The following is a 27914-nucleotide window of genomic DNA, read 5'->3' on the forward strand; positions in this document are numbered from 1 at the left end:
AGGGACTCTTAAGAGTCTTCTCCAACACCACAGTTCAAAAGCATCAATTCTTCAGTGCTCAGCCTTCTTCACAGTCCAAATCTCACATCCATACATGACTACTGGAAAAACCACAGCCTTGACTAGGAATGTGAAGTAAGGAAGCATTGGTGGTTGTGTTGGTGTCTATGAGGAATTACCTGATGCCTGATGATAACATTTTCTCAGACCATGTGTTGAAAGGAAAGATAAGAGAACTGGCCCGCAAAGAGCTAGCAGCAATTGTGTTACTGTCTTGCAGCTGTATTATCGTTCACTTTTGGAGTCTAAAGGAAGGGGTGAACCATTTAGTGTGAAAGAAGAAAGATGGCAGAGGCCTTTTAGTAAAGTGCCTACGTAAGAAAGTATACAGAATAGAAGCTAAGAAAATAGCCTACATCTAGCAGAAAATATAAATATTTTCCTTGCATTACATATAAAACATGTAATAAAATATTACATATCAAATGAAACTATATAGAAAAGACAGCAAAGGAATTAAAAACAGAATTCAAATATAATAGCTTCAGGATTCAGGGTGGTATAATATATAGTTAATAATGTTATTAATAGTATTAACTATATGCAATTATCTTTCTGAATTCTGTTTTTAATTCCTTTGCTCTCTTTTCTATATAGCTTTATTTGATATATAATATTTTATGTGTAATACAAGGAAAATATTTTATATTTTAGTTGTTTTTAACTTTTATAAAGAGTGCCATATATCATCCTTGACATTTCACTTGTCAGTTCATTTGTTATTCTCATTTCAGTTATTATTTTGTATAGATTACAAATTTCTCATATTAGACATTGCTAATGATAAGTTGTGACGCTTCAGAGGAACCAGGTGCTTGGAGCTGTACACACTCTCTTCTTGGGCCAGCAGTGGGTACAGGGTTGCAGCCTGAGCTGGTGTTGTGCTGAACAGGATTACTGATGGGCAGCAAGGCATGGGAGCAAGGAACATTGAAGAAACCTTGTCTAGAGGGAGAAGATAGGGCCAAGAACCCAAAACATGGTTCCAGGGTAGTTTTGACCCCAAAGGCAGAGCACAATGAGTTCCAACAAGATAGAAAAAACATAATCAAGAGGATAGGAGCTTAGAGAAATTCCTTGGTGGGGGGGTGATCTGTAGAGGTTTGTACTGTCATGTGAGATCTGAAACTTTATCCAGAAGAGAGAAAGAAGCTCTTAAACTTGCCAAACTAGTTTGCTTTCCTCATTCCCGACACTTCAGTGTTTTTTCTGAGTTTGATTGGAAAGCCCATTACTGCCCTGGGGGTAGGTGAGTCCTAGTCATTCCAGCTCACTTAACTATTCCTTTTAAGGGCCATGGAGAATATCTTCCCCAAGAAGAGAAACTTCATCTTATCACGTTCTACTTTTGCGGGATCTGGCAAATTTGCTGCTCATTGGTTGGGGGACAATGCAGCCAGATGGGACGATCTCCGATGGTCCATCCCTGGTATCCTGGAGTTCAACCTGTTCGGCATCCCCATGGTGAGTTCCATTCTGAAAAAGGAGCTTTCACCATTTGTCCTTTGACATTGTTTTCATCACCAGACTTTGAGGGTGTCTGAAAACCAAGGAGCATGTATTTCACTGTGGCATGTATTGGGAAAATAAATTTTGTTTGGCTGTGCTGCCTCTTCATTGCTGTGTATGGGCTTTCTCTAGTTGCCGTGAGTAGAGGCTACTCTCCAGTTGCGGTGCTTGGGCTTCTCATCGCAGCGGTTTCTTGTTGCAGAGTACAGACTCTAGGCCCGCAGGCTTCAGTAATTGTGGCTTTCAGGCTCAATAGTTGTGGCGCACAGGCTTAATTGCTCCACGGCATGTGGGGTCTTCCTGGACCCGGAAGCAAACCCATGTCCCCTGCATTGGCAGGCAGATTCTTAACCACTAGACCCCCAGGGAAGCCTGGGAAAATCAATTTTTATGTGCCTTGTGAGCTGTCTTCTGAAGGTAGAATGGTAAGCATGACACATATTAATGTCACAGAAAATCCCATCAGCAGAGCATCTGGAAATGCCAAACCTTGAAAGTGAAAGCTGGATGTTGAGGAAGAGCCCTTAATAAGGCAGTTTTCTTCTTGTCAGTAGATTTGCCATGCATGCTTGTTTCTTAATGGGACTTCCTTATGCATGGAAGGATGGAAATAAGAGATGCTATTTTTCCTTATCATGTAGGTACCCAGTCAAAGCCCTCTCCTCTCTCACTGACCATGCGCTTGTGTGTGTGCTAATTCTCCAGGTAGGTGCCAACATCTGTGGTTATACAGAGAATGTCACAGAGGAGCTCTGCAGACGGTGGATGCAGCTGGGAGCATTTTATCCACTGTCGAGGAATCACAACGGGCCTGGGTTCAGGGTAAGGTTCCAAGAGAAATGATGGAGACTTCTTGAATTTTATGATCTACTTATACTCAAAGAGAGATTGAAGAAAATCCTACAGGGTGGCCCTACTTGCAGAGGCAGAATAAATAAACCTCGGGCGAGAGGCTGCAAAAACAGGGTGTGGGGATGAGGGTACGTGGGGAATAGAATGTATGTGACTAAATGGTTCCATTGCTGGAAACTCACCAGTAAAGTGAGAAGCATTTGAAAGTGTCCATGGTGCTGCTATTGCTTCTGTTGCTTGTTGTTGTTTTGTCTCTAAGTCTTGTCTGACTCTCTTGCAACGCCATAGGCTGTAGCCCTCCAGGCTCCTCTGTCCATGGGATTTCCCAGGCAAGAATGCTGGAGTGAGTTGCCATTTCCTTCTCCAGGGGATTTTCCAGACCCAGGGATCACACCCACGTCTCCTACATTGGCCTGCAGATTCCTTACCGCTGAGCCACCCGGGAAGCCCCATTGCTTCTGTTACTACCTTATATAAGTTGAGACAGAGTCCACTGGTTCTTTCTTCAGTTAATACAAGGGAAACTTCTCCAAAATAAGGGAGACTGGGGAGGAAGGATTTAGGGAGGGACAGGCCAGGGACTTGAACTTTGTCTTCACCTTGTTACACACTCTGTCTTTCTACGAATGGTTCATGAAACCACCCCCACTGCTTCTCATGACTCATCATACTTTTAGCCTCTTCTATATAAGGTCCTATTTTTGATGGGCAAGTATAGTTGTAGGTTTGAAGGCCCCCTTTTTAAAGTATATTAAATTTTATTATATGTTGCTAGACTTTTCCGGAATGACTGTAAAATTGACATTTCACCTAGTACTGTGTCTCCTTTCCCCCTACATTCCATTTTTTTTTTTTTAAGGTGGAGTACATTTGATTTACAATGTGGTATTAGTTTCAGGTGCGCAGCAAAGCGGATCTATTATACATATTCATATATCCACTCTTTCTAGATTCTTTTCCCACATAGGTCATTACAGAGTATTGAGTAGAGTTCCCTGTGCTATATAAGAGGTCCTTACTAATTGTCTATTTTATATACAGTGATGTGTATATGTCAGCTCCAATCTTCCAGCTTATCCCTTCCCCCACCCCTTCCCCTCTCATAATCATAAGTTTGTTTTCTACATCTGTGACTCTATTTCTGTTTTGTAAATACATTCTCTGCTTAGAATCTGCATATAAGCACTATCATATATTTTTCTTTCTCTTTCTGATGCACTTCACTCCCTGTGACAACCCCTGCGTCCATCCATGTTGCTCCAAATGGCATTATTTCATTTTGCTCTATTTTATGGCTGAGTAATATTCTACTGTGTATATGCACCACATCTTTACCCACTCCTCTGTCGATGGACATTTACTCCAAGATCCCCTTAAGGAGATGTCTTTGGTGATGCTAGGGTTGAGTAAGGTGGGATGCTCTTTCTTCTAATGACCTCATCCGCAATTAAATGTTTCATTTGAGTGGTTTAGCTCTTAATAGACTAATTAGAGTAACTTATTGATGGTCATTTTAGTTTTAGTTCTAGATTTTATCCAATGACATGTTTCTCTAACCTGGGAAAGACTCACAGCCAAGTATTTTATCCCTGGCCTTTCCTAGCTACTGGTGATCTATAGAGAGAAAAACTATTTCTGGACTTCTAAACAAGGGGCTGGGAGCAGGTAGGGTGGGCTCACTTTCTGAAGAGATGGCCTGGAAGCACTTAATACAGACAAGTGCACTCAGAGCACATAGGTTTTTGGGTTCCAGGGCCTTTTTCCTTTCCTCTCAACTAGTGCTGTTCAATAGAATAATAATGAGAGCCATACATCTAAGTTTAAGTGTAATTTTTTTTTTAAATGAGAAGAAATGGGGTCAATTATTCTTAATATATTTTATATAATTCAATATATCCCTAACATTATAATTTCAATCTGGATTTGACACATAATATTAATGAGCTATTTTATATTCTTTTTTCTTTACTGATTAAGTCTTCAAATTTTGTGTGCATTTTACACTTAACAGTGCATATCAATTAGGATGCTAACTTTTCAGTAGTTGGAGTTAAGTGTAATCCTACCAAAATAATAATGTTTAATGGAAAAAATGTTTTATGTTGATCCCATTTTTAGGATTATATTTAAATGGGTTAGAATAAAATAAAATGAAAAGTTCTATTCCTCAGTCTTCCTAACCACATCACAAGTGTGGAGTAGCCCCATGTACCATGTAGCCACCATAATGGATGGGGCAGCTCTGGACTTTCTCTGTTGGAGACCAAACTGATGGAGGCTATGGAGTGTTGTTTTCTTTGGTGTTTTGCCTCAGGATTTTCATGAGTTGCACACTGGGGCCATTGAGTGGTGGTCTCATGGAATAGTTCTATGTGGAAGGAGTGAAATGGGCATCTTAGGGATAAAAGAAAAAATTTAAACAATTTTCTCTAAAATTTTTCCAGAAATAGAATCCAAGATGACTGATCTAAATATGGCATGCGTATCTTTCACATCTTTCCAATTATAGTGAGGATGAACATAATGACTGCTCATCATTAATGGAAAATTTCTGTTTCTGGGAAGCAAATTAGATTTTTCATCTAAAGGGGTTTTTTGTTTTTTTTTTTCTGTTCTTGGATAAAATCTACTAAGAGCTTCCCAGGTGGCTCAATGAGCTTGCTTGCTCAGCAGGAGATATGGGTTCGATCCCTAGCTCTGGAAGATCCCTGGAGAAGGAAATGGCAACCTATTCCATTGCTCTTGCCTGAGAAATCCCATGGACAGGAGCCTGGCAAGCTACAGTCCATGGGATCATGAAGAGTTGGACATGACTTAGTGACTAAAAGACAACAATATCTACTAAAGGCAGTACTCATGATTTTTTTTTTTTTTTTTGCACATTGTATATTGAAGAACAAATAGAGGTCATTGTCTTTGGAATAGAGAAAATAAAACATATTTTGATGGTGAAAACATTACAGACAAAACCAGACATAAATTTTAAACTTGCAAATTTCTAAAACTGTAAGGAAAGGGAGAGAAGGATTGCGCATCATGGTGGTAGGCAGCGTGGCTTAATGCCATTGGTTTCAAGTAGTATTTTTGTAGGAGTGGCTCAGATGGTAAAGAATCTACCTGCAATGTGGGGGACCTGGGTTCGATCCCTGGGTTGGGAAGATCTTCTGGAAAAGAGAATGGCAATCCACTCCAGTATTCTTGCCTGGAAAATTCCATGGACTGATCCGCCTGGCAGGCTATAGTCCATGGGGTCACAAAGAGTCAAACATGACTGAGCAACTACACTTTCACTTTTCACAACTTTATTGCATTATATGCCAAATGAAGTATTATCAGAAACCTTAATAAATAACATACATTGGAGCAATAGCTCTAGGGGAGTAGGGCCCATTATAGCCCCTTTATCTCCATGGCCACTTCTGAGGGCCTCTCAATTACCCTGAGGCTGCAGATGCGTCATAGATTGGCAGATGTATCAAATTTAAACTCTGCCACTTGCTTACAGTTTGACATTGGGGAAGTCATGTAATCTTTGATACTATTTTTCCATCTATAAAATGAAGAAGGAGAACCAAGATCCTTGCCATTCTAGAAATGCTTTGACATCCTCTGAATTGGGAAACATGACTGCTTTCACTTGAGAAAGCTTCTTATCCCAAGGGAGCTTCAGAGATTTGATGGAAATATTTAGTAATTGCTTACATTTCCTTCTAGGACCAGGATCCTGCTGCCTTCAGTGAAAACAACGCTATGCTATTGGAATCCTCCAGATACTATCTGAACATCCGCTATACCCTGCTGCCCTATCTCTACACCCTTTTCTACCGAGCTCATACCCTGGGCGAGACCGTAGCAAGGCCCCTCGTCCACGAGTAAGCTTCCTGACCTGCAAAGACTCCCTTTCAGATCAGAACGTCATTGACCTTGCTAGTAGCAGCAAGGTTAGTTAGGACCCTGTTGCCCTACCAAGTGTGGCTATTTTGTCTTCAGGGTTTACCTGCCTTCTCTGTTTTCCAGGTTCTACCAGGACCCAGCCACCTGGGAGGTGCACGAGCAGTTCCTCTGGGGGCCTGGACTCCTCATCACGCCTGTTTTATATGAAGTGTGTTTATAATCTGAACAATGGGGTGGACTCTCCCACTTGTTCTCATGGATTTATAGCTGAATAAGCTGGGGCCCGAGTGTCTGTGTTTAAAGATAAATCTGACTACAAATAGGAGGGAGAGAGCACGAAAATTTGGAAATTAGAAAAATAGTAATTATTGATCTCACTCTCAATTTGCCAAGCCAAACAATCTCCATTTTGCAAAATTACCTTAAAGCTTGTTTCCTTAAGCATGTGGCCTTGGTACTGATGGGGGCTTTGAATACCTGAGAGTTCAGGCTGATCATCTGTCTGTGCTTCCTGTTCACCAGAGGGGATGTGTTTCTTAAAGTCAGGGTAGGGGAAGAGAAGAGGTGGGGAGAGGAGTGTGGGGGGAGAGAGGGGTGTTGGGCAAGGGGAGGGTGTTATTCTGGAGTCCCTGTAGGAAGGACCAAGTAGAATCAAGGGCAGGGGTGAGTAGGGAGAATAGGAGAGGAGTCAGGATTATGCTGATCTGTTTCTAAACATGAGAGATGGCTCATGGACTCAAGTCAAAGGCCCTTGGAGCTGACGTTTTAGCCCCAGCATCTCATGGTAGGTCCTGCCAGCTCGCAAGTAGTCCTCCTGCAAAGCTCTCTGGAGCGCCTTGCTGCTTCATTCTCCTCCTATCAGATTACACAAGGGACCCAGGAAATACACTTTCTTTGCTTTTCTCAGCAGTCTCCAAGCAAAACAATCTTCGTTTCTAGGAACAGCTCTGTTTAGGTTAATCTGCCCAGTTTTTCTGAGGATCTGTATTTTACTTGTGGGATGTATGATCCCAACTTTCTCTCAGGAGTGTTGTGATGAGCACATGCCACCATGGGTGAGGGTGTTGTGTAAACTGTAAAGGGTTGTGCCAGTGTTGCTCACTGTTATGTTTCCCCAGGGTTTGAACTATGCAAGAGCATACATACCCGACGCCATCTGGTACGACTATGAAACGGTGAGTGAGACTTGGGTGCTTGGGGTAGGCTAATAGAACAAGGTTTTACATTTTGTTGCTTATGGGTACGTTCCTGGGAAGAAGGCCTTTCCTGAGGTACAGTGAAATAATTTGAATAACTAGAGTAGGTTTATGGAAATTTTCAGTAGATTTGACTGGCTATTCTGCAGCTATGTGGATTCATAGTGGGCCTTAGGTTGTGATGATCTACAGAATTAAAACCCGAGTGGGAAATCACACACAGCATGGTGTAATATAAGGAAATAGGATAGTCTGGAGTCTTGGCTCTGCTATTTCCTATGTGCCATGGGCAAGTTACTTCACTTTGGGAGGTGCGGTGGCGGGGGGATCCTCTGCTTTTCTCTTGCTTAAAATGAAGCAACAGAACTAGATAATTCCAATGTCACTTGTAGCCCAAACAACATATTTTCTGGTCTTTTCCCCTTTTGTTGGCTAGCAAGTAGCCATAGAATGGAGGAAACAATTTGTGGAGATGCTGCTGCCAGGTGATAGGATAGGACTTCACCTCCGAGGGGGCTACATCTTTCCCATCCAGCGGCCAAACACGACCACAGAGGCCAGGTAAGCTCCTCACTCTTCTGACGGTGCAGAGTGTTATGGGAAAGAAAAATTGGAACTGAAAGTGTATCAACTAAAGGAAAATAGCTTCAGTAACTCATCTTTCTCACTTCCTCTTTACATTCCCATTGTCTTTCACTTGTAAATTGCATCAAATTGTAAGGGTGGTCAAAATAATCACTCATGAGGATTCCCCAGGTCAAAAAGTATCCTCAAGTAGATTTCCTTAGGTATGAGACAATGCAAGTTAATAGGAGGTAAGAGATACCATATGAAAATCAACATAAGATTAAGGTCAAGAGCCAGAAAATTTGGGTTCAAGCCTCTGCTACATACAAGAAGCGTTACCACGGGCAACTTACTTTGTGTGTCTCTGCTCATCATTAGTAAACTGGAGATGATGGTAGTTCAACTTCTTAGAGTTATTAAGAGGCTCAGATGAAATAATAGATATGGTTTAAGGAATACAGGATGCTTAGAAGAGTGCCAGCCACGTGGAAAGCATCCAGTAAGTACTAATTGTTAGTATTATCACAAGTGCAGTTCTCAGCAAGAACTGCCTCCAATCTACTGTTCTTCTTAAGCTCATTCACTACTCACCTCTGCTGTCTACCCACACCCTGCTTCCGTGTTTTCAGACAGCATCAGTATCTACGTAATAGCTGAGATTGACTCCAGAATGGTTTGTCCCTGGGGCATGAAGGGGGCTGGCTTAAGACCATTCTATCTCTTCTTCATTCTCTGAAACTGAGAATTGCTCTTTTACAGCCGGAAGAACTCTCTGGGACTCATCATTGCCTTGGACTCTAAGCGAGAAGCAAAGGGACAGCTGTACTGGGATGATGGTGTCTCTAAAGGTAGACTTCCTTATGGTACCATCACTGCACTTCTCCGTGGCAGTTCATCTCGGCAGACTGCCCAGTATGGCATGAGCTTTGTTATCACTGATGCTTATTTCTATAGCTTAGAATCAATGCATTCTTAAAGTTCCACTAGCCAAACACATACATTAAAATAGACCAAATGAGCAACTTGTGTGTTACTGATTCTACCAAAGCAAAAGATATGATTGGATTTAGTTTATTCCTTTCTTTGCATGTCTTTATTAATAATACATTATGTTAATGTATATATGTGCTCAGTTGAGTCTGACTCTTTGTGACCCCATGGCCTGTCCTGCCAGGCTCCCCTGTCCATAGAATTTCCCAGGCAAGAATACTGGCACAGGTTGCCATTTCCTACTCCAGGGGATCTTCCTGGCCCAGGGATCGAACCTGAGGATCTGGTGTTTCCTGAATTGGCAGGCAGATTTTTTACCACTAGCACCACCTAGGAAGCTACAATTTATTAATAGATTGTGAAATATTGCCTTGGTTGCTATTGAGAGGCAAGTATCTAATTTGTGTGGTGTTTTTCCACACATAAGTACCTCAAATAAGCTTCGGGTCTCATTATATAAAAATCTGCCCTACATAGAATTAGCCTTTATTAATAGTTCTTGGCTATTTATTATTGGGCTATGTGCAGGGCCTAAACTTTCCAGGTGACTCAGTGGGTAAAGATCCCACCTGCAAATGCAGGAGATATAAGTGAGGCAGGTGCAATCCCTGGGTCGAGAAGATCCCCTGGAGGAGGGCATGGCAACCCACTCCAGTATTCTTACCCAGAGTATCCCCATGGACAGAGGAGCCTGGTGGGCTACAGTCCATGGGGTCACAGAGTCAGACATGACTGAAGTGACTTAGCACATAAGTCATAGCCATGGAAGTCCTCGTCCAGAGAGAGGGAGGGCATGTAGATAACTACAAATGCAAGTCAAAAATTTTTTTAATTTGTTTGTTTATTTATCATATTGTTTATTTTTGGCTGTGCTGGGTCTCCATTGCTGTGTGGGCTTTTTCTCTTGTGACAAGCGACGGCTACGCTCTAGGCGTGGTGCATGGCTTCTCACTGCAGTGGAGCACAGGCTCTAGGGCATGCGCGCTTCAGGACTTGCGGCTCCCAGGCTCTAGAGCACAGGCTTAGCAGTTGCGGTGCACGGGCTTAGTTGTCCCATGGCATGTGGGATCTTCCAGGACCAAGGATTGGACCCAGATCTCCTGCACTGGCAGGCAGATTCTTTACCACTGAGCCACCAGGGAAGCCCCCCAAATGCTTGAAATGCCGACAAAATGGTTCCACCTATGCCATGGAGTTCAGAGGAGGGAGGAGTTACTGGCGGTTGGAGTAGTCCAGGAGACCTCTGTGGAGTCTGCAAAAAAATAGGTAGAACTTGGGTGAGCAGAGCTAGTTGGCAGAGGCATTCCCAGTGGAGAGAAGAGGATGCCCAACTGTTGTGCTTCCTGTAGTAACTGTCCCTCCTCCATCTTTCTCTTTCAGATGCTGTTACTGAAAATAATTATATTCTGTATAATTTTTCCATCACCTCTGTAAGTACTGGTTTTTGGGGGAACCCACAGGGCATGCTCTTTTTTGTGACTGCTTTTTTGAGTTTTGGGTTTTCTGGAGTTGCTTGCCTTTGTGGGCAGTGCCTCATTGCCACAGTCTCAGAAAGGATTAGCATTAAAATGAAAATTTTTAATCTGAGTTAGAAACACTAACCGATAGAAAATCAGCATGAGTTTGGTGAAGAAGTTGTCTGTTTTTCTGAAAAAAAAAAAAAATCATTGTTTTTGAGTTTTATATGATGAGTCTGGGCTTCCAAGATGTACCCTTATTTGAGAGAGTACAAGTGGGTGAGGGTGTGGATCGGGGGTGATGAGGTATGTAGAGCCTTTTGAAGTTCTTCCACCAAGGAACTTCCTTTCTAGCCCCTAAAGCTTGGCCTTGGGCACAGGTATTATGTGGTAGTTTTGAGAGATTGGGAGATGCAGTGCATTACTCGCCGGGTGTCTGCTTCCCAAGGGGACCAAGAGGAAGAATGGCAGTAAGGCTGGAAGAGGATGGGAGAACCCTGAATTGGTTTTCTTAGATGTCTGTTTGTGCATGGGCAGAACTTTCTTGTGTGGGACTCTCGCTCCCTTATTTCTTCTTTCTTTTAAATTCATATTACCTTTTATTTTTAAAATGTTTATTTATTTGGCTGCATTTGGCCCTAGTTGCCATGCATGGGCTTAGTTGCTCCATGGCATGTGGAATCTTAGTTCCCTGACCAGGAATCAAGCCCACATCCCTTGCATTGCAAAACAGATTCTTAATAACTGGACCACCGGGGAAGTCCCATGTGCTGAGTTACTCAGTCTTGTCTGACTCTTTGCGACCCCATGGACTCTAGCCCACCAGACTCCTCTGTCCATGGGGATTCTCCAGGTGAGAATACTGAAGTGGGTTGTCATGCCCTCCTCCAGGGGATCGTCCCAACTCAGGGATCGAACCCAGGTCTCCTGCATTGCAGGTGGATTCTTTACCATCTGAGCCACCAGGGAAGTCTGGGAAGTCCCATATTGCTTTTTAAATGATACTTTTTGTGTTGACATAATTATAGAGACCCATTTTATAAGAAATAAAACAGAGTTCCCTTGTACTCTTTACCCAGTTTCCCCTAATTGGAACATATAAGACTATAGTACAATTTTACAACAAGAATATTGACATCTATACTATTGAAAGATTGTTGCTGAGCTGTGAAAGACGCTGGGATTCTTGGTGTCCGGAGGAGAGGAATTCAATCCGGGGCCAATTCGAGGCTTGATCGCTCAGAGCTTTTGTGTATTAAAGCTTTATTAAAGTATAAAAGGGTGACAATATACAGCCTTGACGTACTCCTGTTCCTATTTGGAACCAGTCTGTTGTTCCATGTCCAGTTCTAACTGTTGCTTCCTGACTTGCATATAGGTTTCTCAAGAGGCAGGTCGGGTGGTCTAGTATTCCCATCTCTTTCAGAATTTTCCACAGTTTATTGTGATCCACACAGTCAAAGGCTTTGGCATAGTCAATAAAGCAGAAATAGATGTTTTTCTGGAACTCTCTTGCTTTTTCCATGATCTAGCAGATGTTGGCAATTTGATCTCTGATTCCTCTGCCTTTTCTAAAACCAGCATGAACATCAGGAAGTTCACGGTTCATGTGAACTTTGGGATTGGAATGAAAACTGACCTTTTCCAGTCCTGTTGGCCACTGCTGAGTTTCCCAAATTTGCTGGCATATTGAGTGCAGCACTTTCACAGAATCATCTTTCAGGATTTAAAACAGCTCAACTGGAATTCCATCACCTCCACTAGCTTTGTTTGTAGTGATGCTTTCTAAGGCCCACTTGACTTCACATTCCAGGATGTCTGGCTCTAGATGAGTGATCACACCATCGTGATTATTTGAGTCATGAAGATCTTTTTTGTACAGTTCTTCTGTGTATTCTTGCCACCTCTTCTTAAGGAGTATGTCAAGGCTGTATATTGTCACCCTGCTTATTTAACTTCTATGCAGAGTACATCATGAGAAATGCTGGACTGGAAGAAACACAAGCTGGAATCAAGATTGCCAGGAGAAATATCAGTAACCTCAGATATGCAGATGACACCACCCTTATGGCAGAAAGTGAAGAGGAACTATAAAAAGCCTCTTGATGAAAGCGAAAGTGGAGAGTGAAAAAGTTGGCTTAAAGCTCAACATTCAGAAAACGAAGATCATGGCATCCGGTCCCATCACTTCATGGGAAATGGATGGGGAAACAGTGGAAACAGTGTCAGACTTTATTTTTGGGGGCTCCAAAATCACTGCAGATGGTGATTGCAGCCATGAAATTAAAAGATGCTTACCCCTTGGAAGAAAAGTTATGACCAACCTAAACAGTATATTCAAAAGCAGAGACATTACTCTGCCGACTAAGGTCCATCTAGTCAAGGCTATGGTTTTTCCTGTGGTCATATATGGATGTGAGAGTTGGACTGTGAAGAAAGCTGAGTGCCAAAGAATTGATGCTTTTGAACTGTGGTGTTGGAGAAGACTCTTGAGAGTCCCTTGGACTGCAAGGAGATCCAACCAGTCCATTGTGAAGGAGATCAGCCCTGGGATTTCTTTGGAAGGAATGATGCTCAAGCTGAAACTCCAGTACTTTGGCCACCTCACGCAGAGAGTTGACTCATTGGAAAAGACTCTGATGCTGGGAGGGATTGGGGCAGGAGGAGAAGGGGACGACTTAGGATGAGATGGCTGGATGGCATCACTAACTCGATGGATGTGAGTCTGAGTAAACTCCGGGAGTTGGTGTGGACAGGGAGGCCTGGCGTGCTGCGATTCATGGGGTCGCAAAGAGTCGGACACGACTGAGCGACTGAACTGAACTGAAAGTATAAAAGAGATAGAGAAAGCTTCTGACATAGATATCAGAAGGGGGTAGAAGGAGTGCCCGCCACTGCCCCCCCCCCCCACCCCAGTCTTTAGCAGGGAGTTATATAGCTACTAGCAGTCTGCTAATTAGAGAAAGGAAATGTCTCAAAACTCAGAGAGTAGCACCAGGCCCCTCACCCACAACATGTATTTTGAGATAACATTGGCCACAGGTGTGTCATCCCAGGCCATAAAATGATTGACATGAATCTTGAAGAAAGTCAGGTTTTCAAGCAAATACATAGTCTCATTAACATAACTTAAGACAACATTTGCATGAGTAAAACACATTGGTTTGTCAAGTTCGTTCTGAGTCTTAGGCAGAACCAACTTGAAGAAAGAGAGAGTCTAGGGTAAATACATAGTTCATTAACATAGCTTAAGAAAAACATTTCCATAAGAAAAACCGCATTGGTTAGCTCAAGGTTTGAGAAAAGTCAAGTTCAGGTGGAACCAGGTGTTGTCATGGCAACACAGAATTTTAAGAGAAACCTCCTTTTAATTTTGTATACAGAGAGAGACAAAAAAACGTCTGACACTTGCAGCCTCTTTCCTCCGTTTGGAGACGCCTAGGCTTCGTGCATGTTACCCTCTCACTATCAAGATGCAGAATATTTCCATGGCCAAGAGGATCCCTCCTGTTGTCCAATCTACTTGCCTCCACTTGCCCCAAGCCGCAACCTCATCCTTAGTTCTTGGAAACCACTAATTTGCTCTCTATTTCTATAATTTTGTCCTTTCAAAAATGTTATGTAAATGTAATCAAACAGCATACAGCCTTGGGGACTGGCTTTTTAAATTCAACATAATTTCCTCAAAATTCATCCAAGCTTTTCCATGTCAAAAGTCAGTTCGTTTTTATTGCTGAGCAGCATTCCAAGATATGTTTAACTATGCCCTTAAGTAAGGGCATCTGGGAGTATTTCCAGTCATGGGTCATTACAGATAAGGCTGCTAGGAACAGATTTTTATGTGAACACAAGTTTTCAATTGTCTGGGATAAATGCTCAAGAGTGCAGTTGCTGGGTATTATGTAAGTATAGGTTTAGTTTTATAAGAAACTGCCGAATTCTTTTTCAGAATGGCTATACTATTTTACATTTCGACGACCAATGTATGTCACCCAGTTTCTCTGCATTGTAACCAGCACTTGATGTTGTCACATTAAAAAAAAAAAAAAAAGCCATTTTGATAAAGGTTTAGTGATAGCTCTGGAGAAGGCAATGGCACCCCACTCCAGTACTCTTGCCTGGAAAATCCCATGGATGGAGGAGCCTGGTGGGCTGCAGTCCATGGGGTCACTAAGTCAGATATGACTGAGCGACTTCACTTTCACTTTTCACTTTCAGGCATTGGAGAAGGAAATGGCAACCCACTCCAGTGTTCTGGCCTAGAGAATCCCAGGGATGGGGGAGCCTGGTGGGCTGCCATCTATGGGGTCACACAGAGTCGGACATGACTGAAGCAACTTAGCAGCGGCAGCAGTGATGGCTCATTGTGGTTTCAATTTGTATTTCTCTGGCATTTAATGATGTTGACCATCTTTCCATGTATCTTTTCATTAGCCAGCTGTATATTCTCTAAGATAAAATGTTCCAGTTCTTTTTCCCATTTTCTAATTGACTTGTTTAACTTATTTTTCTGTTCAGCTTTGAGAGTTCCCTTCTTGGCTACATGGTTTGTAATTTTTTTTTTTCTTTCAGTCTGTAGGCTGCTCTTTTCATCTTGTTAACAGTCTTTCTCAGAGGAAAAATTTTTAATTTTCAAAGGTCTAATTTATCATTTTTTCCCATTTATGGATCATGTTTTTGGTGTCTAGTATAAGAACTCTTTATAGATCTTCAATACTTCTCATTTTTTCCTAAAATTTTTTTAGTTCTGCCCTTTATATTTAAGTTTATTACCTATTTTGAGTTAATTTTTTTAGATTAAATTTAAAAGAAAATTTTGGGCCACACTGCAGGTCTTATGGGACTTTAGTTCCCTGATCAGGGACCGAATCCAGGCCATGACAGTGAAAGCACCAAGTCCTAACCATTAGACCACCAGGGAACTGCTAATTTTGAGTTAATTTTTATATAAGACATGAGGTTTAGGTTGAATTTTGCGTTTTGCCTATGGATGTCCGATTGCTCCAGCATCATCTGTTGAAAAGGCTGTCCTTTCTCCATTACATTACTTTTGTAAAAAATCATTTGGACATGTATCTGTGGGATGCTTAATTTTTTTAAACATCAAAGTGTCCCTTTTTTCCTTCAGTCATCGGTTCTACCTTCTTTGTCATAGCTCAACTTTGTCACTTTTGAACTGTAGTTCCCTGGATAGGTTTTCTACATTATCTTGGCTGTAGGCTCCTCATCTGAAGAACAGCGATCATTAGAGCCTCAACCTCATAGTTTGCTGTGAGAAGTGAATGAGATGATACATGTAAAATGCTTAGCACAAGGTCTGGCACACAGTGAACATTCATAAATTTTAGCTATCACCATTCTCATTAAAAGAAAAAATAATTATTTGGGCGTTATTTTGTATGTGTATGAATGTGTATATCTTTGCATGCCTATGGGTCTCTTTTTCTAAGTGTGTCATCTTGTCTGTTTGATAATTCCATGGTATCAGCAACATATTTTCTGAGTAATAGAACCAGTAAACTAAAACAAGTACATAATATTACTAAAAGATTACTTAAAGACTATTATGAGTCTTACTTGAAAAATTCCCTGGGGATGACCACCCAGCACCATTTAGAACCTCAGAGGTAAAGGATCTCTTGGGATCTCAGAAAGATATGGAATGGTGTTTGGACACAATCAGAATGAGATATACCTGGTCTCTAAACTGACTTCTTTTCCCCACAGAACCGTCTGCAGGCAACGATTATACATGCTAATTATACAGACCCTGACAAACTCACATTTACAGATATCATCATCTTGGGAATGGACAAGGAACCTACTAATTTTACTGTCTCGCTAAATAGTGCTACCACCTCCATTTCAAACGTTGTCTACACAGAATCAACAAAGGTGGGATATTGTTCCTTGCTGTGGTGCCCCTGTCAACAGCTCTTGCCTGAGCTCCTGACAGCCAGCTCGTTCTTGCTCTGTTGACTTTGGGTGGGCACAGAGACAGCTGGCTTGCTGGGGAACCAGGGGGAGAATGTAGAAGGAGAAATCTGTGCATGCTCGATATGGACCCTGGAGCTTTGCTTGCATTGGGACTCTGAGGCAGGCAGTAGGAGCTGATACCCTTGAAGAAGGCAGTTCTCTGGGCTATTTAAAAGTAGATGTGCTAATGTCAGATGTGATAGAGAAAATATGATTCAATACATTGGCCTCGTTCTGGAGAATATTGACATCTGTGTTCTCTCATTCACATTAAGGACTTTCTTTGAGACACAGTTGCTATTTTTCCTTCCTATTCTAAACTATTTTTATACCATTGCAGATAATGAGAATTTAATCAAACACAAGGAGTTTTTATTCTTTTTGTTCTTACGGAATGTTTCCCTTACACGATAATCTTTGTAAAAGAAAAATCCCAATAATTAGTTAACATTTCAAGCACTGGGAAATTCACTGTTCCTTACAGCAGACCTCTTTTTAATTTTAATTTTATTTTTTAAAACTTCTTTTGGCCACACAGTGTAGCATGTATGATCTTAGTTCCCTGATGGGGGATCGAACCCTTGCCTCCTGCATTGGGAGTGCAGAATCTAACCACTGGACCACCAGGGAACTCCCTGCCCCCTTCTACTTTGACAACGCATATAGAAAAGGACAAGAGCTTGCTTTATAGGATTAGGCAGAATAGGGTTCTAATCCTAGCTCTGCTGAGCCCTAGCTGTGAGATCTTGAGCAAAACAGTAAACCTCTCTGAACCTAAGGGTTCTGATTTGTAAAACTGAGATACTTGTATTATATTGAATATATTATAATATTATATATAATACATTATATATATAGTACTGACTATATAGTCAATATATTATTATTCATAGCATAGGATTGTTTTACAGGACTCATAGAGATAATGCATATGAAGTGGTTTTCACAGTACTTGACAGACTCAGTAAAGTTTAGCTCTCTAAACTGCCATTGTTAGTAAAATGTCTGAGCACCGTACCCAGGGGGCAATGAATCAGAAATGCCCGCCCTGCCTGTGATCTGTGTTCCTTAACATGACTGAAGCTCTTTCAATTCAGTATCCCACATTGGCTCCATGAGATTAGAAAGGTCTGGAGGAAGTCGGGTTCATTTTCCTGACAGAGAGGTCAAAAGACCCAGAGGAGAAAAAAGATTACGAATTTTCCTCATCAAAGCGGCGTGGGTCAAAGGGCTGGTTTCCCTGGTCCTGACTACACGATCATCAGAGAAGGACATTATCCAGGCAGCTGCGCCTCGTCTCGTGTGTCATCACGGCCCTTTCTCTTTCCTCAGGTGGTAAACATCACTGATCTCAAGGGACTGGTACTGGGACAAACATTCTCCATTCAGTGGGATCTTCCGGTCAGTGACCTGCAGAAGTTCAACTGCTTTCCTGAGCAGCCCGCTGTCTCCGAAGAGAGTTGCAGGGAGCGGGGGTGCCTTTGGGAGGTAAGGACCAGGAGCAGACTGCCTCAGTGAGCAGGAAGCTGTAAAAAGTGTCCCACAGGTAATTGGGCACCCAGCAAACACTTTCCAGATGTTGATAGATTAAACTGTAATCATCTTCAGGAAGCAAGTGATGCTATGGCAGCTGATGAGGTGTTTTTATCAGCTGCATGTGATAGGTGATCAGCATTTCATTCAGAGATCTGAATAAGGATCAACTCACCGACTCTTTCCTACAATCACACCGTTTCAAATCCCACTTTGTTCTGAACATGGCTGTAATGCAGTGGGAATGCACTGAGTATTTTAAGTGATTTTCCCCTCCATCTATTGGAGAGTCCAAGCAGAAAGGTAAGGTAATGCTGTTTCTCTCCCTTTGAGAAATAGAGAGAATGAAGGCCAGAGAAAATCAGTGATCTCCTCGAGATCACAATAAGGGACAGTAAGGACATGGGGGACAGAGCCCTGCCTTAGGACCCCTTCACGATTAGATGAGGCCAGTGTGTGTGTGTGTGTGTGTGTGTTTATTTTCTTTATTTTTATTTGTTTATTTGGTTGTGCCGGGTCTTAGCTGTGAAATGTCGGAACTTTAGCTGTGGCATGTGGGATCAGTTTCTCCGACCAGGGATCAAACCCAGGCCCCCTGCACTGGGCGCTTGGGGTCTTAGCCACTGGACTACCAAGGAAGTCCCTGTATATGTTTAAATGGATGTACTCATTTGCTAGGGCTGTCATAGCCAAGTACAACAAACTGAGTGACTTAGAACAACAGACATTTATTATCTCAGCATCTGGGAGCTGGAAGTCTGATATCAAACTGTCTGCAAAGTTTGTGCTTTCTAGGGGCCAAGAGGGAAAATCTGTTTCAGGTCCCTTTCCTGGGTTCTGGTGGTTTGCTGGCAATCTGCAGTGTTCCTTGGTTTGTACAAACATCACCCTGACCTCTTCATCTTCACATGATGTTCTCCCCAGGTGCATGTCTGTGTCTCAGTTTCCCCTTTTACTAAGGACACTAGTCGTATTGGCTAGCTCTGTCCCAATGACCTCATTCAACTTGATCACCTGCAAAGATCCTATTTCCAAACAAGGCACCAGGTACCTTATTCACAGGTACCAGGGGTTAGGACTTGCCATCGCTTTGGGGAATATAGTTCAACTCATAGCAATGTACGTAGGGTAAGAGACTGAGTCTGGTTTAACCACCTTCTTCTGTAATTAGAGTCTCGAAGCATCGTGTCAGAGGCTGACCTTGAAGTCCTCCTCTTGTTCCAGCCCACGACTGTTCCTGGGGTGCCCACCTGTTTCTATGACACCATCCCTAATTATGTTGCCAGCAACATTCAATACCTGCCTACGGGCATCACTCTAGACCTCACCCACCTGACAGCCTCGGAAGCTGCACAAGCTATAGTGCCACCACCATCATCACGGGACAAGCTACCCCCACCTGAAGCCACAGCGAAGGCTGCCTCTGCCTCTGACACTCTCTCTGCAACCATCGGCTTTCTCCGCCTGAGTGTGATCTACCACACAGAGAACATGCTGCAGTTCAAGGTAATCCAGTGTCTCCATGGTTGGGATTCTTAGCTGACAGCTCCATGCAGTTGGAAGACATTGAAACATCTTTAATCCAAACCCCTCATTCTACAAGTGGGGCTGCTGAGGCCCCAAGAGGCAAAGATCAGCAAGTTAGGAGAGAGTTGGGGTGGGATGTAACCTTAGAACACTGAGGGTGGTAATTTCTTACAATAGTGAGTACTCTAAGTCATGAACATCCTTAAAGAGTCCTTCTTTAGCCCTGAGAAAAGTGTGTCTGCTGTGTGGTAAGTCATATAAGTGGTAACAACCCACTTCTGGCATCAGAGTTATTCCTCTAGCTGTGGTTCTTAAGGTTTGGCACCTGCACCTGTATTAGAATCACCTGCAGATCTTGTTACAAGATGGCTGGCCTGGCCCCCCAGAGTTTCCAACCTGAGGATTTGCACTGCTAGCAAGTTTCCAGATGGTGCTGATGCTGTAAGTTAAGAGGCCACTCTTGGAGACCTACTCAGCTCAGTTCAGTTGCTCAGTCATGTCCAACTCTTTGTTGACCCCATGGACTGCAGCACGCCAGGCTTCCCTGTCCATCACCAACTCCTGGAGCTTGCCCAAACTCATGTCCATCAAGCTGGTGATGCCATCCAACCATCTCATCCTCTGTCATCCCCTTCTCCTGCCTTCAATCTTTCCCAGCATCAGGCTCTTTTCCAATGAGTCAGTTCTTTGAATCAGGTGGCCAAAATATTGGAGCTTTCAGCTTTAACATCAGTCCTTCCAATGAATATTCAGGGTTGATCTCCTTTAGGATTGACTGGTTTGATCTCTTTGCAGTCCAAGAGACTCTCAAGACTCTTCTCTCTGCTCTAATAGAAATGCAGTCTGAACCATGGGTCTTCATTGCCACATGCGGGGTCTTTTGTTGTAGCACATGGACTCCCCAGTTGTGGTACAGGGGCTCAGTTCCATGACCAAGGAAGGAACCCACATCCCCTGCATTGCAAGGCAGATTCTTAACCACTGGACCACCAGGAAAATCCATACATGTTTTCTAATAACTATAGTTTTAAAAATATATTTGGAAAAAAATGAATGAAATTTATTTTAGTTACATTTTATTTAACCAATATAATAAAATATTATCATATCACCATGTAATCCAAATACAATTTAACCATACTACGTCCTCAAAATTTGCTGTGTATTTTGTACTCATGCTGCTGCTGCTGCTGCTAAGTCGCTTCAGTTGTGTCTGACTCTGTGCGACCCCATAGACGACAGCCCACCAGGCTCCCCCGTCCCTGAGATTCTCCAGGCAAGAACACTGGAGTGGGTTGCCATTTCCTTCTCCAATGCATGAAAGTGAAAAGTGAAAGTGAAGTCACTCAGTCGTGTCCGACTCTTAGCGACCCCATGGACTGCAGCCTACCAGAGTCCTCCATCCATGGGATTTTCCAGGCAAGAGTACTGGAGTGGGGTGCCATTGCCTTCTCCGATTTTGTACTCATAGTGAGTCTCAATTCAGACAGCACATTCAAGTGCTTCATGGCCACATGTGGTGGGTACCTCCTTGGACAGGTCAGCTCTAGACTTTGCTTTTCACACTTTAGTGTTTAAGGAGTCACCTCAGAGATCTTACAAAAATGAAGAGCCAGATTCAGAAAGTCTGGGGTGAGGCTGAGATTCTGTGGTCTTAAGTTCCCTGGTGATCCTGTTTAACATTGTGAAACATTGTGAAAGCTGCTTTTGGCCTGACAAACACAATATTGAGAAGCAAAGCTTTAGAGAAAACCTGTCTGAAACAGGAGGGAAGGGGACAGGGCACAAGAGAATAACAAAACCTGAGGACAGGACATAAGCTGATTAGATCCAAATGGGTCCAAAATGACAGACAAGTCAATTTCCACTAGACTTTGAGCCCCAATATAGGATCTCTGTAACACATAAGCAAGCTAAATGACACACCCACAGGCACCATGACAATTCTGAGGCTGACTATAAAAGGCTGGAAAGTGGGTGGTGGCTCAGTTCATGGAAATCCCTGCCCATTCCCTGAAATAGTTGGAATAATCCTCCCACTCATTAGCCCATGAAATTCCCCAGCCCATAAAAACTAACCATGCCATATTTTGAGGTGGTTCTTGCCTTCTGAGGTGGCCCACACTCTGTCTGTGAAGCATGTTTCTCTCTAAATAAATCACTTCTTAACCTATCAAGAAAAGAGACTTGTCTGAAGTGTAAAAAGGTGGCTAATAATATGATAAGGAAGAGGATGCTTGCTCATCCTGGCAATACTCCAGGGCCTCCAACAATACTCTTTCCTTCTCTCATTTTTCCCACACATTTTTCTCTAATTTTCCTACCTGTCAGGTAGATAGGAACAAGCAGTGGGTACAAAAGAGCCATCTCAGGGATGGAAAAACTATACAATACCTGGAAGTTCCACCAGTAAGAAGACCTCAGTGTCCATAAGTAAATTCAATTCTCTAATTTCTAACATATACTCACATGCTCACACATGCATATTCCGATACCACACTCTCATAAATACACCCCCACACATACATACATTCTATCCATGAGATTCTATACCCTTATATCACAAATTTTTTAGAAATGCCCTTGCTGGCTTTGAATAGGTCATATTGAGGCATTTTTGGAGTTCAGGCTCCATATTGGGCACAGTAGGTGTGTAGGCCTCACACCTGTTTGTTTCAGGATATTCGATGCCTCCTGATATGATTCAGACCAGCCAGAAAATATGGAAACTGAATTGTATTTGATATGAGCTGGCACAAGGAATTGTAGGCCTGAGATTACATGAAGAAGCTTCCTTCTCTCTTCTTGGCAGATCTATGATCCCACTAATAAAAGGTACGAGGTCCCAGTGCCTCTGAACACCCCTTCGTCTCCAGTGGGCTCCCCTGAAAACCGTCTGTATGATGTCAAGATTCGGAACAATCCTTTTGGGATCCAGATTCAAAGAAAAAGCTCCAGCACTGTGATGTAAGCACTCTTTATTTGGTTCTAATTAGAGTGGTTCTAGATCTAATTGTAGTGGCTCTCATGAATGCAAGTGAAATATTAATTTTAGAGGCTCCATGTCAATATGTTCAATGAAGAATGTATCTATTGCCCCTACTTCAATAAAAATTTTATTTGCCATTAGACCTTAACAAGAAAAATGAATCAACCAAAGGTTTACAAAAGCTAATTAAGTGGTGCTTGTTTTTAGAGAAAGGAAAATACATGTTCTATTCTTTGTTCCTGTTAAGTAGGACAGGAAACTCTATTTCATAAATATGACATAACCTGTCATATATATAGCAATCAGTTCTATATACCCTCATTAAGAAATAATAACAGAAGAGTCAGGAGAGAAGGACAAAGGTTACTGAGGAGGGCAAAATAGCTTCTTACAGTCTTTGCCTCTATTGACACTCAAGACTCAAAGCCTCTTCACAGTGTTAAGCATGAAAGGAGTTGTCATCTCTCATCCCTTGCCCTGCTGCTGAGTGGAATGGAGTGAAGGTCTGGATTTTGCCTGGGGCTGAGGTTCCCCATCCATGTAGAAACTGTGACCTGGGCCCACACGTGTGCTTTCAGCTCTCTTTGACTGTATGTCTGACTTTCTGTCTGTTCCCTTCTTTGGTAATGTCAGGTGAGTGTATGCTCCTCGGTTCTGTCTTATCCACAACAAAGATTTGGAGTGATGGACATTAAAGCTTTCAGCATGTCACAGCTCTTGGGTCTTGGACAGACCGTGTTATAGCTCTCAGGTCTCAAACGGACCGTGTTATAGCTCTTAGACAAATCAGTGTTACAGCTCCATGTTACAGCTCTATTTTATTTAGATAATAGCAGGAAAATCCATCTTCGAGGTGTGAGGGCATGTCGACCCAAAGACGGGAAGAGAAGAATGCCCCAGCGTGCAGGAGGGAGAGAGAGAGAGCCCTTTGGCCCCTCTTTTTGTATGTTTTTCCCTCCCCTGGGGCCTGCCCTATGCAAATTGGGCTAGCCAGAAGTGCTGTTTGTTCTCCCTGAAGTCCTCACTCCGGTCCTCGACCTTCCTTTGACCTTCCTTTGTTCTATTTTTGCGGGTTTTTTCCCTTCCTTGTCTTTCAGCCAAGTTGGACTAAAACACCATTTTGGACTCCTGTTTCCTATTCTAACTACCTAACAGTAAGAAGTTCTTTGGCCAATCCAGAAAACCATTCAAAGAGTATCACATTTTCTACAGAAAAATGTGCTTCTATCTTATCCATTCATTCATGCATTTATTCAGGCTGATATGTTGGGCAAGGAGAAGTAGAAATACAGAGATGAGGGTGATGTGGTCCTCGTTGTCCAGGAACCCAGGACCAAGTAAAGGAATTCTCAGCCTTACAAAAGACAGATAACAAATAAACATGCCAGCACAAAAACTTGGCAGCAAACTATGGCCCTTGTTATGACCTGGGTTGTCTCACAGTATTTGAACATGGATCCAGATATTCAGCCACTCAGGAGGCTTCAGAATTGATCCTCATGGAGCCCGTGTTTGTGCTGGCCTGTGCCCAGCTCTGAACCAAGGTTTGCTCTCGTGTTGCAGTTGGGACTCTCAGCTCCCTGGATTCACCTTCAGGGACATGTTCCTTTCCATCTCCACACGCCTCCCCTCTCAGTACCTCTATGGCTTTGGGGAAACTGAGCACACAACTTTCAGAAGAAACATAAGCTGGCACACGTGGGGGATGTTTGCCCGAGATGAGCCACCAGCGGTAAGCACAGACAAGATCATCAATCTTTTTACTGTATATAAATTTAGTTTACTCCCTGTGTATTCTGCTCTCAAATGAAATATACCATGTTTAAGGTTTTCTTTCCTTTCTGTTCCTAAACTACCTATTTATATATATTTCCTGTGGACTATGGATATTATTTATTTCACAAACTTTTATTTAATATGTTCTACATGTCAGGCACACATAGAATGAGACAGTGTCTTATTAAGATACTGTCTTTTTCTCCAGATGCTTATAAACTAGCAAAAGAGAGAAAAAGAGAGAGAGGCAGAAACAATGGTAACACAGTGTAACCAGTGTTACAATAGATTTGTATAGTAATAAACAAGGAAGGCATAGGAGGAGAGGGCACTTAGGTTTTCACTTGGGATGGAAGGAAGGGTCAAGAAGTCTTCACAAGAGACATGACATTGTACTGAATCTTCAGTACTGTGCAGGAGTTTGCTGTTTGGGTTATGATGTGAAAATGATTTCTTGGATTTTCTCTTCTTGATTATCCACCTGCTTTTCCCACAACTCTCCTAGTATAAGAAGAACTCCTATGGTGTCCACCCCTACTATATGGCACTGGAGGAGGATGGCAGTGCCCATGGAGTGCTCCTGCTGAACAGCAATGCCATGGGTAAGACAGTCACACAATCCCTGGGTACCACCAGAAACATCTGTGACCACTTGTGGCGATCTGGAATATCAACAGAAATAAGGAAAGTCAAGGGCAAGGGAAATGAGACAGATAAACTCACCTACCATTCATTCATTTATTCAAGTTTACTAAGAGCACTAGGCCAGGTGTAAGGGGTATGATTTTCGCTAAACACAGTGCCTGTCTTGTATGACCTTATTTTACTGTACACTTTAGCTCTTTTTTCACAAAGTGATGTAAGATGTTGAGACTGAGATTATGTTTGAGGTACCTGAATATCCCTCTCTGATTCCACTGCATGGGAAACAGCTTATGAGAGGAGGTGGGCATTAAAATAAGAACGTAAGAAGTGAAAATAGCAAAATTTAGGGCAGATTCCCTGACTGGGTGATTTATAGTACCAGGGATACTCCTCACCTTCTTTTTTCTTTTTTTTTTTAACAGATGTGACATTCCAGCCTACTCCTGCCCTGACATACCGCACCATAGGAGGCATTTTGGACTTTTATATGGTTTTGGGGCCAACCCCTGAGCTTGTAACTCAGCAATACACTGAGGTTGGAAGTTATTCTACCCATCAATATATCATCCAATGTTTGCTGGGTATTGCCACGTTCTTAGCACTGAGAAAGGCCATTTCCCCCCCCTTAAGACCCTTAGATGTCCCTACTACATTATTGCTGTCTTTTCTGAAAGTCAGGATTTAGTGTTTAGGGGCTCTACAGGCATATTGATATCCCATACTTCTCTTAACTATTTGCCTTTCTGAGAATTTCAAATCAGTGATAATCACTGAGTTCTCAGGTTTCCTAGAGTGGATACTGTTTATAGAGAGACTTTCTATCATTCTGCATCTCTACAGTTAATCCATATTTATTTGACTTTCTTATTTTTCTTGAGTGAGGCCTCTTAGATGAGATACCTTCATAGAAGAGCTCAAGTTGCTTCAAGTAGAAGCCAATCATCTTTTCTTCCCAAAGAAATGTAATTGAGTCTATTTTTCTTTTTTATTTTAGTTGATTGGTCGGCCAGCAATGATTCCCTATTGGGCCTTGGGATTCCAGCTGAGTCGCTATGGATACCAGGATGATTATGAAATCTCCAGTTTGTATGTTGCAATGATGGCTGCTCAGATTCCCTATGTATGATACCCTCATTCAGTCTGTGGTTTAATTAGTGGTGGGAATTTGTGGCTAAGTATAGATTTGGAAAATCTTCATGGAAATTCATTCAGGTAGTGATGACTACTTTAGCAAGAAGAAAAAATGTAGCTGTGGAGCTAGAAACATTACCTCTTAAATTTATTTCAGGCAACCCTTTAAAATCAAGGATTGCAAACTCAGGGTTGCATAAATCCTTCAGCAGTTTGAGGGATGCTTGGGGGATACTGTTCCTGCCTCTTGCCAGGAATATCCTGCAGTAGCCATGGCTGGGCTTTGAGGCATGACTTTTGGGACCTGAAAATCATCTCAAGATTATAACCATTTTAGGAAATTGTACTGTGGCTATTCTTGGAGAGAGTGGCTATAAAAGGACAATATGTATGAAACCAGTTAATACTAAGCCTTCACGTTTTCTTAAACACACACATACACATAAGCATATCCTATAACTATAATCTACCTGCTAGATAAAGCCCTAGAAGTGCAGTCATTTGCTGTCAACAGACAGAATTCCATAAATAGCATGCTCTTTATCCTCTTGTAATGATCAGTTTCTCATCACACAGTTGTTTTGCTCTCAATTCACCTCCTGAGGTTTTGGAGGACAATTAATGATTGGCAGCTGAGAATAAAATAAAGCATTATGATATTCTCATCAAAGATAATTTGAAACATTCATCCAGGCTTAATTTTTCTTTTTATAGACCTCTATTCTAGATACTTATTAAATATAAATTAGAAAAGATGGGAAAATTAAAAGATTTAAAAAATCCATGGATTTACCTCACAGAGACAATTAATGTTAATAATGTGTTGATTCATTCTTTCTGAGTTTTGGCTTATGAACAAATATCTCCTCCCTTGAAGAAGTTTTACTTAAAGTCTTAAGGCAATACAGGTGGTTATCACTTTCAGGCTAAAAAGAATCATCATCTCCCCACCAGGAACTGAATATTAACTACTTTTTGTCATTATCCAACAATCAAGGATTAAGTGAATTTCATGTGCCGAAACCTGACTTGGTGCTTTATAGAGAAGAGAGAACACAAGGTTCTCACTCCAGGCTCATCCAGTCAAATGAGAGTGGCAGAAATAAATACATTCTAGAAAACTAAAAAATAATGTAGTTCTAAATGTGAATAAATTCAGTCAGGTTTACTGGAGGGAGGGGGGAAAGACACAGATATGTTTCTCAGGCAAGTATGGCTTTCTACCCTTGAACATTCAACCAGCATTTGGTTTAATAGGCTCACTGAGTTTGAGATCTGAAGAATGGAAAAGACATAAATTGAGGGAAGGAGTGGGAGGAAATACAGTTGGAGGAGCAGAATGAGAAAGAATGGGGACCGGTGGTGAGCTGGATGTAGGGATTAGATAGCAATTTCAATCAACAGAATTGAAAAGTCAGTCTAGAAGAGTAACAGAGAAGGAGTTCAGCGAGGCCTGGCATGGAGTCTGCAGGCAGCAGGGCCAGAGCCTGGCCAAGCAGTTTGTGTCCCCTGAGGAGCTCCTGCCGCAGGGGCCCAAGTATCCTGCTTGCTTCCTTCTACAGGATGTCCAGCATGTAGACATTGACTACATGGACCGGAAGCTGGACTTCACCCTTAGCCCCAGCTTTCAAAATCTTGGCCTCCTGATTGAGCAACTGAAGAAAAATGGCACGAGATTTATTCTTGTTCTGGTAGGTATTTAGAAAGATTAGATCCTGTTTTCTGCTTCTATAGTTCAAAACTAGTACCCTTGAGGGAAACTGGATGAAAAATACAGAAGACCTCCCTGAACATTTTTTGTAACTTCTTATG

General features: G+C 42.2%; 1 protein-coding gene across 1 annotated transcript in view; it reads left to right on the forward strand.

The window, feature by feature from the left end:
• LOC120877676 (probable maltase-glucoamylase 2) overlaps nucleotides 1-27914 on the forward strand; it is an 89997-nt gene that overhangs the window by 32694 nt on the left and 29389 nt on the right. The window contains exons 15-32 of the mRNA XM_040260030.1: nucleotides 1353-1524; nucleotides 2275-2391; nucleotides 6136-6293; nucleotides 6439-6523; nucleotides 7434-7490; nucleotides 7948-8072; nucleotides 8838-8926; nucleotides 10449-10498; nucleotides 16253-16420; nucleotides 17834-17989; nucleotides 19259-19396; nucleotides 19451-19540; nucleotides 22374-22528; nucleotides 24114-24282; nucleotides 24832-24928; nucleotides 25394-25506; nucleotides 25966-26091; nucleotides 27665-27793. Of these exons, the coding sequence (XP_040115964.1) occupies nucleotides 1353-1524; nucleotides 2275-2391; nucleotides 6136-6293; nucleotides 6439-6523; nucleotides 7434-7490; nucleotides 7948-8072; nucleotides 8838-8926; nucleotides 10449-10498; nucleotides 16253-16420; nucleotides 17834-17989; nucleotides 19259-19396; nucleotides 19451-19540; nucleotides 22374-22528; nucleotides 24114-24282; nucleotides 24832-24928; nucleotides 25394-25506; nucleotides 25966-26091; nucleotides 27665-27793 (2194 nt within the window). The remainder of the gene's footprint in view (nucleotides 1-1352; nucleotides 1525-2274; nucleotides 2392-6135; nucleotides 6294-6438; nucleotides 6524-7433; nucleotides 7491-7947; nucleotides 8073-8837; nucleotides 8927-10448; nucleotides 10499-16252; nucleotides 16421-17833; nucleotides 17990-19258; nucleotides 19397-19450; nucleotides 19541-22373; nucleotides 22529-24113; nucleotides 24283-24831; nucleotides 24929-25393; nucleotides 25507-25965; nucleotides 26092-27664; nucleotides 27794-27914) is intronic.

The sequence above is a fragment of the Oryx dammah genome, unplaced genomic scaffold (assembly GCF_014754425.2).
Source record: "Oryx dammah isolate SB20612 unplaced genomic scaffold, SCBI_Odam_1.1 HiC_scaffold_18, whole genome shotgun sequence".
NCBI classification, from domain to species: domain Eukaryota; kingdom Metazoa; phylum Chordata; class Mammalia; order Artiodactyla; family Bovidae; genus Oryx; species Oryx dammah.